The sequence below is a fragment of the Lathyrus oleraceus genome, chromosome 2 (genome assembly GCF_024323335.1).
Source record: "Lathyrus oleraceus cultivar Zhongwan6 chromosome 2, CAAS_Psat_ZW6_1.0, whole genome shotgun sequence".
Taxonomy (NCBI): Eukaryota; Viridiplantae; Streptophyta; class Magnoliopsida; order Fabales; family Fabaceae; genus Lathyrus; species Lathyrus oleraceus.
The window spans coordinates 38,229,553-38,240,517 of record NC_066580.1 but is presented as its reverse complement, the minus strand read 5'-3'; the positions used below and the strand labels follow the sequence as shown (position 1 = coordinate 38,240,517).

At 31.9% G+C, this 10,965-nt stretch overlaps 2 protein-coding genes across 2 annotated transcripts; one reads left to right on the top strand and one right to left on the bottom strand.

Moving 5' to 3' along the window:
- LOC127121817 (secreted RxLR effector protein 161-like) lies at positions 1–687 on the top strand. The gene has a single exon (XM_051052252.1). It carries the CDS (start codon positions 1–3, stop codon positions 685–687), a length of 687 nt encoding a protein of 228 aa, XP_050908209.1.
- Positions 688–4,039: 3,352 nt separating this feature from the next.
- Positions 4,040–5,908, bottom strand: LOC127117939 (uncharacterized). The gene is made up of 3 exons (XM_051048066.1): positions 5,654–5,908; positions 5,159–5,338; positions 4,040–5,082 (listed from the first exon to the last, which is right to left on the bottom strand). Exons 1-3 carry the CDS (start codon positions 5,750–5,752, stop codon positions 4,255–4,257), a joined length of 1,107 nt encoding a protein of 368 aa, XP_050904023.1. The 5' UTR covers positions 5,753–5,908; the 3' UTR covers positions 4,040–4,254.
- Between the last annotated feature and the right edge of the window lie 5,057 nt (positions 5,909–10,965).

The window sequence follows — 10,965 nt, the reverse complement described above, 5'->3', positions numbered from 1 at the left end:
ATGAAGAACATTCTATATGCTTCTGTTGTTGAAAGTCTTATGTATGCTCAAGTATGCACAAGACCCGACATTGCATTTGCTGTTGGAATCTTAGGAAGATATCAGAGTAATCCAGGTATGGATCATTGGAAAGCTGTAAAGAAGGTGTTGAGATATCTTAAAGGAACAAAAGATTGCATGCTAATGTATAGGCAGACGAACAATCTTGATGTGATAGGCTATTCAGACTCCGACTTTGCTGGTTGTGTTGATTCTCGCAAATCAACATCAGGATATATTTTTATGATGGCTGATGGAGCTATTTCATGGAGAAGTACTAAGCAAACCTTGGTTACTACTTCTACTATGGAAGTCGAGTTTGTCTCCTTTTTTGAGGCTACTTCTCATGGTGTATGGCTTAAGAGTTTTATTTCTGGGCTTAGAATCATGGATTCTATTTCTAAACCTCTGAAGATTTTTTGCGATAATTCAGCAACTATCTTTATGGCTAAGAACAATAAAAGTGGAAGTCGAAGCAAGCACATCGACATAAAGTATTTAGCCATTAGAGAAAGAGTTAAAGATAAAATAGTAGTTATTAATCATATTAGTACTGATTTAATGATCGTTGATCCTCTGACTAAGGGCATGCCCCCAACAAAATTTAAGGATCATGTAGAGAACATGGGACTTGGGTTCTCCTTATGATTGTATACATACAGTTTATTAATAAAACTCTTATCTTGTGATGTTTTCTCATTTTCATGCGCACATTAGTTTGAGAAAATATGTTACATCTGGACCAAGAGTAAACATTGGTTTATTCATCAAGTTAGTTACCACATTACAAATATATACTTGAAAATAGACATGTTGTAATACATAGATGAGACTACTCGCTTTAAGAGGGACTATCTCTATGATTCACATATTTATTTCTTGAGTAAGTTTTCCATGACTCATTTATGCCAATAATCAGTTCTATGGACCAAGTGGGAGAATGTAACGGTTTCTTATTTTTATTATAATAATTATTAATAACAAAAAAAATCAATTTTAATGTGGTCCATAGTTTTGGGATTTTGGTTCTGAAAATGGTATGATTTATTTTGATTTTAATGTAAATTGATATGACCATTTAATTGGGTGGTAATGAGTTTTAATGACTTTAAATTCTTGATGGTAGAATCAAGTCTATAAATAGTCTTTGGTCCCCAAAGCTTTCTCTCATCAGAAAAGAAATACATCATCTATATTGAGAGAGCAAGAGTTTGGAAGAATCAAAGACAATGCACTCACAACACTACAAAAATGGCTGGAGGTAAAACCTCTAATTCTATTTCCGCATTTTGTTTTATTGATCTTGTTGTTCTTTTGTTATCAGGAACATAGGATCAATATATATATTAATCTAACAGCAAGTTCCTAAATCTTTTTGGCCTGAAGCTGTGAGATGGTGTATACATGTTCAGAATCAGTGTCCAACAACAACACTTGAAAACAAGTGGTGTAAAACCGATGATGGGGTACTTTCGAATTTTCGGATGTGTCGCACATGTTCATGTATCAGACGAAATGAGGAGTAAGTTGGATGATAATAGTAGAAAATATGTCTTCCTAGGAGTTAGTGACGAGTCCAAGGCATGAAGGTTATATGATTCGGTCTCAAAGAAGATCATAGTTAGCAAAGATGTTGTATTTGAAGAAGAAGAAAGTTGGAATTGGAATATAAAAAAAGAAGAATTGAATCAAGATGCATTAGCATGGGAAAGGGAAGATGCAAATGGTCAAAATGAAGAAGAAAATGGATCGGGAAGCAGGTCGAACAACTCAAACAACAGTTCAACAAAATCTGACTTAGTAAGAAGAACATAATCACATCCAAATGAGTCAGATTCTAACAGACATGAAAAATTGTCTGCAGGGAAGGGTGTACAAGAAAGAAGAGCACCGACTTGGTTGGAGGATTATAAACTAGGAGAAAGATTATCTGAAAAAGAAAATCTAAGTGCAATGATGTTGGTAACGGAATATGATCCATTTTCTTTTGAAAAAGTGGTGAAAAGTGAAAAATGGAGAGAATCAATGTCTGGCAAAAATTGAAGCCATAGAAAGGAACCATACTCGGGAACTTACTACGCTACCTAAATGAGCTACACCCATTAGAGTCAAGTGGGTGTTTAAAACTAAGCTTAACGAAGAGGGGAATGTGGAGAAGTTCAAAGTGAGATTGGTGGCAAAAAGGTATGCACAATTCCCTGGTATCGATTACATTAAAGTGTTCCCTCAAGTGGAAATGTTAGACATTATCCGTGTAATACTTGCAATAAAAGCTCAATTTAGTTGAGAGGTTTTTCAACTTGACGTGAATAATGCCTTTCTTCACGGTGAACTCAAGACGGAAGTCTTTGTGCAACAACCTGAAGGATTCATAAAGAAAGAAGAAGAGGAGAAAGTTTATAGGCTGAGAATGGCATTATATGGTCTCAAACAAGCGCCACGAGCTTGGTATAGCAGAATTGAAGCTTACTTTGTATGACAAGGTTTTCAGAGATGCCCTGATGAACACATTGTTCACAAAGTCAAAAGAAGGTAAAACATTGATAGTAAGTCTTTACGTTGACGACTTGATTTTTACTGGAAATTATAAAACAATATGTGATGAATTTAAAAATTCAATGATGTTGGAGTTTGATATGTCTGATTTGGGGAAAATGAAACATTTTTTCAGAATAGAAGTTAAACAAAGCTCAGATGGATTTTTTATCTGTCAAAGGAGGTATGCACGAGAAATGTTAGCAAGGTTCAGTATGGTGGTCAGCAATGCTGTGAAAACCCCAATAGTCTTAGGCATAAAGTTGCACAAGAATGAAGGATGAGCTAGAGTTGATGAAACTTTATTCAAGCAAGTAATAGGGAGTCTTGTGTATTTGACTGTAACTAGGCCTAACTTAATGTATGTTGTCAGTCTGATTAGCAGGTTCATGTCCAGTTCTACCATGCCACATTGACTTGCAACAAAAAGAATATTAAGGTATTTAAAAAGTGTAACTGAGTTTGGAATATTTTACAAGAAAGGAAAACGCAACTTGAGACTCACGACTTTTACGGATAGTGATTATGCCAGAGAGTTTGATGATATAAGAAGTACATCTGGGTATGCATTATGTTGGGATCAGGAGCTATTTCTTGAGCATCAAAGAAACAGTTTGTGGTTGCTCTTTCTAGCACGGAGCAGAATATATAGCAACGATTTTGTGTGCTTGTCAATGTGTTTGGCTCAAAAGGGTGCCGGAAAAACTTGGTGTTGAGGAGAACACGGGTACATTGATTATGTATGACAACAATTCTACTATATAATTGTCCAAGAATCCAGTATTCCATGGCAAAAGCAAATATATTGATGTAAAGTTCCATTTCCTAAAAAACTTGGTGAATGATAGGAGTCGTGGAGTTGAACTATTGCAATTCACAACATCATGACAAAACCAATAAAATTGGTGTAACTTGAGAAGCTTTGCAGTTTGCTTGGAATGATTGAAGTTTCAAAAGTAAGCCTAGTGCAGGAGCATTAGCTTAAGGGAGGGAATGTTAGATACATTAGGAATTTGTTTTATTTTGAATTAGTCCCTAAAATTAATCTCCACTAGTTCTAACGTGGTCTTATGTTTAACTAATTTTAAGAGATAATTTGTTTTAATTTCCTCAGCCACGATGCAGGCTAGAAAAATCGTGAATGATACTTTTTATTTTTGTTTATGTATTCGACTATATATGAGTCTAAGATCATCATTCAATAAAATAACTTTCCTTGGCGGCATTAACAAAGTTTCTGTTTTAACACTAATGACACACAAACATACTAAGGAATCCAATAATAGTAAATGACAACTCACTTTTAGAAGTATCCTAAACAAAACAAGACAAAACATCAATAATAGAACTGTATTTGTTTACATCAATGATAGAACTGTATTTGTTTACATCAATGATAGAACTGTATTTGTTTAGTAGTGATATGTTGTCACAATACTCTCTTTCAAGAGTACACTTGTCCTCAAGGGTGAAACTCCAGAAACTTCTTCAACAAGTCATAGTAAAACTCCTTCCATTAAACCAAAATCACAAAAATGAATTGTTTATCTGCCAAAGTAGGCACATTCATATGAACATTCTGAATACTTGGCTATAATCTTACACATGCAGCCATAATAGACACAGAAAGCAATCCTAAAACCATTACACTTAAGAAAACAGGAAACTGAATTTGAAAATCTAAATCAAAGCATCAATCATTGAGCAATTAAGAAAGCGGCCGACTTTAGATACGGCAAACCCGACTATTCGAGATGTCGCGGCAGACTCATCCTTTGCTCTAGCCAAATTCTCTTTGCAGAGAACCTCTTTCTCACATACTGTTTTCAGCTTCTCAGTCAGCTCCTTCTTCTGTGCTTCACATTCTTCCAACTCAAACTCAGACTGTTCCACAAGCTTCCTATTCTTAGCTGCTTTCTGTTTCAGCTCGCTAGACTGCATAAGAATATCCTTAGCCTCAAGCACCTCGGTTAGCCTCTCGTGCAGCCATTCAACTTCCAGTTTCATATTTCTTAATCCATCTACAAGAGCAATCTTGTCTCTCAAGGAACTTTCTTTAATACTGCGAACATCTTTCTTTTCGAAATCCGATATGATTCCGCAGATAATCTCCAACAATTCTGATCGGTGTTTCACCGATTCCGTCACACAGTTCCTAGCAATATCGCCATGTTTGTCTATTATTCTTCTTAATATTGGCATGAATTCCATCTTCACATGATATCCATTCACCGTGTCTTCCGCCCGGCTCAGTATCTCAGAATCAACCTCATGGCCATTTTCATTTCCCATCATAGCAACCATTTCAGATAGTTTCGAGCCATATGATGGGGATGAACATCCACCCCTTAAAGCACACTTCCTATTATCATTTGTTGCTTCACCTTCCCAAATCTCCTGATCAAGAGGGATTAGTTCCAATGTTGGAGGAGGAACACATGAAACTAGGTATTTTGAAGGGGATTCTTTTTTATCAGAATCTTTTTCTAAACCTTGATATTTCTGCACCTAAATATCATAACAGACACTAATTATTATCAGCTAAAAAACCAAGATAAAAATAGATTTTTACATTATTTCATACCGAATCCATCGTCTCGGCCAAATCATCAGGAGCAGAAGAATGCCCTCTTGACAAAGATGTTATTCCATTTTGAATAGGCTTTGAAGCTGATCTTAAGGTGCTGCGGCGGCGAATAGAAACCTCTTTAGGATTCTCAGTTAAATTCGTTCTAGCAGAGGTAGGGCATTCCCAAGAATCGGACTGAAGAACATATATACATAAAAGCACCAAGTTGAAAGTTAGGGTTTATACCAACAATAGTGAAAATATATACTACATTTATGGTTTCTTGTACAGTATTGAAAAGAAAAAAACCCTTTCACAGTGAAAATGAAAAGATTCAAGAGAATGGCGCACAAAAAAATCATGAAATACACATAAATATTGTTGTTGCGTGCAAGGTTAACCACATTTCGAATACCATGCATGCATGCACTATAGTCTAGAAGGTTAAACAAGACATGGATGATAGAAGGATATATGGAAACAGAAAAGAGTTGATCAAGAAAGCTTTACCATGTTGTTAAGATTGGTTGATTCAGATGGTGAAGCATTTTGAGGCTCATAATGGTTTCTCGTTTTCTGCTTCTTTGCTCTAATCTTCTTTCGTGCCATGGCTTGTTCTTGACAGTTCTTGAGTAGATAGAAATGAAGAGGTTTGTGTTGTGTGTATTGTTGAGAAGAGAGAAAATGAAATGATGAAGAGTTGTGTGATGATGTGATGGTGAACTTGATTTATAACTGTGGGGTATGATAATGAAGGAGAAGAAAGCAAACTGTTGCTTTAGGTTGGTTCAATTTACAACGTAAACCAGTTACTAATATTAATCTAAAAAGTAAATAAATTATATTCTATATGGTAGTATATTACATCATACTTAATTATACAATTATGTACTCTATTTATTTTTTAATTTTTTTAATAAATTGGGTTTATAAGTTTCTATCACCAGTAACTTAATCTATTTTTCTTCTTCTCTTTCTACGGATTAATCTTTTAAAAATCGAATCCGTGATCGGAAGGAAGAAATTTACGGTTTAAGGATAAATTAGTTCAACCAATTAAATCTACGGTCGAACCATTTATTAAACAAACTAATAATATAAAAATAAATTTCATAAATAAGTCACACGTTCGAACCGTTCACAACTTAATAGAATAAATATTTCAAAAGTTTATTATAAATTTAATACAACAATGTCATGTCGATAGTACATATAATAATATATCATAGTTCTACACTTCATTTCAAGATTCAGTTAAGAACAATTTGATCAAATTAAAGAATTATACTCCCCCGCTCTTTTTTAAGTGTCAATTTTTTGAAGAAAATTTATTCCTTTTTAATTTTCATTTGCAAAGTTCAAGGTAATATTAAATGTAGTTTTGTCAAAATTACCCCAAAGTAATTATTACAGAGAGAGAAAATAAAATTAATGTAATAAATGATTAAGAATATTATAGGTAAAAGAAAATTATTGTTTGAAAAATAATAATAATAATTGGGCTTCTCGGTATGTGTGAAAATTCTAAACATGACATTTAAAAATGGAACCGATGGAGTAATAAATTAAGTTAAACTAATTCAAATAAAAATTAAAATAATAAAATATAATAGCTAAAATAAAGTTCAAATAATTAAGAATACCTAAATTAAATAAGATAAAATACGAAAAACAAATAATATAATATATTTCATTAAAAAAACGAATTTGAATTGAACTACGACAAATAAATCTTAATTGACAACAATAAATAATATTGATTTGAATGACAATCAATATTGAGTTGGATATCATGATTATGTTTGAAAGAAAAACTATAATAAAGTGACAAAACTTAGAAGTTTGTATGGTTGTAAAAATATATAGAATTTTTTTTTGTAATTGAGAAAGTATGTTAAATTTTGATATTGACATATTAAAATTTATTTTAAAAAAATTAAAAATGATCAATTTGATGAATTTTTTTGAACCGGACGATTTTACAAAATCGACTTCGGTTCTTTAGTTCGAATGGTTTTGGACGGTTCAATATGCTTTTTCCGGTTTTACTCCGATTTTGATCCATTAGTAGTTTTGAAAGGTTAACCCAACGAGATTCATCTCCGATTCACAGTCCAACCGGTTGAACCGACCGATTCGGTCCGGTTTTTAAAACATACCAACACGACTAATTTATTTTGTTTTTAAATTCAACATTTAGATTTTTATAAAATATGAAAATATCTTATTCTTTTTAAATTAATATTATTTATGATAATCTTGTAAATAATTATACATTTTTTGTATCAAATACAAAATTTGTTAATAAATAATTAAGATGTAAGGAAAATGTTGTTAATTACTTAACTTATTTTTCATTTGACGGACAATATTATAATGGTTTACTTTTAGAGATGATAAATCAGACGTGCTCATTCCATCTAGATTCATCCTACATTAATCTGTTAAAATATGAGATGAATCAATTTAGATAGAGTAACCTAAAATCGTTGCATTTACTGGCTGACAAGTAACCTAAAAACTTTGACAAAAATTAGTTTTAAAAATTTATGATGCGGAAACAAGTTAAAATATCTCAGATCAAAATTGTCTAACCAAATCCGCTATTAAAAAGCTCGGATATGTGTAGTAGTGACAACGGTGTGATAATGAATATCCAATTGATCTAACACAATTAAACACAATCAGTTGAATGCAAAACAACAAGGATATACTACTTCTAATGATAACTCATAAAAAAATCAATTAAAGCAATTTGTCGAACACCTAGAACACATTGAAATCTTCCAATCATGTAAGGAGTTGAGACAGAAGAATGTTGAAACTTGCTTCTACATAAAAGTAAGTTATACTTAATCATTTATTTTATGCTTTTATGTTTGATATCAATTGAGTCATACTTATTCTCACTATTCTTATGCAATAAATTTTAGATATGAGACTTTGAAGATAAATGGAACACATGGAAGGATGAACAAACAATTTCATCCATCGGCAAACTCGACAATAAGGCGTATTTACCTTTTTCGCAACGTATAAAAAATTGTTTCTTGCATTTTCACCATTCTTTCACTAACATTTTTATCATCCTTATTGAAACAGGTCAAACGTCTAAAAATTTACTCTGTCAATTGGAGCTCCACAGTGATAACAGATAAAATACAACTTTGGAAAATGGTGAAAAGAGAAATAATATCCCAAAGGATGGACAGATTTTTATTTAATTCATTTAAGAATATTTTTACTCTAGAATATTTTTGAATGCATGAATTTAACTTCTATTTGTGGTTTATGTAAATAAAACCATATATATTTATTAAGTCCATTGTTTTCCTTTTTTACCAGAAATCCAGATAATTAAGAAACAAATCGTAGTTGTTGTTCTATCGAATCTAGACTAAAACAAAGTATCTCCATTCTCCAGGTACTTATTTGTGTCATAATAAACCATATTATATCAAACAGATCAAATGTTTTGAATATATTTCTTTGATGATATGACATTTCTTCATGTAATTGTAGTTTTTTAAATCTCAAGAGCGCATTGATAAAGGGATGTACGAAGAATTGATTCGAATCTTTATAGGTAAAAGAACTATATTACACTACTTACTATTAATTTTACTATCTTTTTCTCTATAAAAAATCTAATTTAAGAGTCTTACATTTTTTCTTTACTACGGAAAAAAATTGCATGGAAAAAGAAAATACTTCGAATAAAGATTTCATGTTCGACATTCTTCTTAAAGAACGTCATTCATTCCACAATATCAATATTACTTTGTATGCTTCAATATAATTTAGCATATCTTTGTTTACCAGTTTCAAAATGTAATAATATTATTTTTAATGCGACGTACAATAGAAATCTCATAAAAGAAAAACTTACATTTATTTTTCTCAGTTGTGTACATTAAAAAAAGTGGGCAGACGGGGGAGTGCCTGTCTGAACGCTAGTTTGAATAGTGAAAATTCCATAACTAAGAGAAGAAACACGAATAGTAAGAATTATGCCATAATTATTAATATTCTTTAGATTCTTCTTTTGAACCACTGTTAGTTGATCAATATTGGGAGGACCTTCAGCCTTCCCTTCAATGGCAACTCCTTGCACGAGTCTCATAAAGTCCATAAGTGGTCATTCATAAACACAAGTAAGATGTTGAAGCATCTTGTATGACATCTTGTTTTGCATCCCAAATTTAGCACTCTCCATAGATTTTTCCTTCTTCAATCATGAGATTTGGAAATCCCTTGGAAACATCTTCAAATATGATTTCATCCATGCTTTTAACCTTGGATGAGGGCTGAGAGATCCACATATAACAGTTTCCTTTAGATCTTGAACCATTCATTAGCACCCTTAATATTTGCTAGAGACAATACATTCAGACTTGTTGTAGATGACATTCCGACCTTGATCACATAGTTGACTTATGTTGATCAAGTTAGCAGTTAGTCCTTCTACAAACAACAAATTATCAAGACAATGTAAACCTGGACTTACCAGTTTGTTTATACCTCTGATTCTTCCTCTAGCCCAATTACCAAAGTTAACATAACTATTAGAGTATGGATTTAACTCTTCAAGACAACTCTTTTCACCAGTCATGTTTCTTGAACATTCACTATCAAAATATCAATCTCCTTTTGAGGGAACTCTAAGAGATGTATGACCTATAAGACAAGTGACAGTTCCCTTGGGTTTCCGCACTTTCTTTGCTTGAGTTTTCTTCCCTTTTCTTCTGTTGTGACTTTGTTGGCTATAAGAGTGAGGATATTCATACATTCTATAGAAAAAAGGTCTAATATGGCCATATCTTCCACATAGGTGACATCTCCAGGATGAGTTCTTCTTGCATTTGCTGTGAGGAGACACATCTAGAGCGGGATGTTAGGACATGTGGTCCTTCATCGGAAACACAATTTTCTTTTCAGGAGCAATAAAATTCTTATAGGGGAATTTGACCTTTTTGTTCATGAAACTATAGTCAAAACCTATAACCTTCTTCTCCCTAATCTCTAAGATCTCATCTAACATATCATAACCATTATTGAACACACAAACATATTTTGTCATATTGTGAAGTTTGGACTTTAACAATGTGACTTCCTCTTCCAAACCTGCAATGGTTGAACTAAGCTTCTCTTTTTATAGGAGTGGGACACTTATGGTCTTCTTTAATTTCTCTTCTCTCAAGAGAGATTCCTTTCATTCAGTGAGTAACTCTCTATATGTTTCAAAAGTTCATTACAAATTTAATACAACAATGTCGATAGTACATATAATAACATAACATAGTTCTACACTTCATTTCAAAATTCATATAAGAACAATTTGATCAAATTAAAGAATTATACTCCCTCCGTTCTTTTTTAAGTGTCAACTTTTTGAAAAAAAATTGTTCCTTTTTAATTTTCATTTGCAAAGTTCAAGGTAATATTAAATGCAGTTTTGTCAAAATTACCCCTAAATAATTATTACAGAGAGAGAGAAAATAAAATGAATGTAATAAATTATTAAGGGTATTATAGGTAAAAGATAATTATTGGTTAAAAATTAATAATAATGATTAAGTTTCTTGGTATGTGTAAAAATTCTAAACATGACACTTAAAAAAGAAGTGAGGGAGTAATAAACTAAGTTAAACTAATTCAAATTAAAATTAAAATAATAAAATATAATAACAAAAATAAAGTTCAAATAATTAAGAATACCTAAATTAAATAAGATAAAATACGAAAAATAAATAATATAATATATTTCATTAAAAAAAACAAATTTGAATTGAACTACGACAAATAAATCTTAATTGACAACA

What these genes read in the sequence shown, in the direction of transcription:
- LOC127121817 (XM_051052252.1), top strand. Translation starts at nt 1, where the DNA reads ATGAAGAACATTCTATATGCTTCTGTTGTTGAAAGTCTTATGTATGCT.
- LOC127117939 (XM_051048066.1), bottom strand. Translation starts at nt 5,752, where the DNA reads ATGGCACGAAAGAAGATTAGAGCAAAGAAGCAGAAAACGAGAAACCAT. An exon ending in CAACCAATCTTAACAACATG is followed by an intron (nt 5,339 to 5,653) that starts GTAAAGCTTTCT and finishes TATGTTCTTCAG; the next exon opens with TCCGATTCTTGGGAATGCCC. An exon ending in TGGCCGAGACGATGGATTCG is followed by an intron (nt 5,083 to 5,158) that starts GTATGAAATAAT and finishes TATGATATTTAG; the next exon opens with GTGCAGAAATATCAAGGTTT.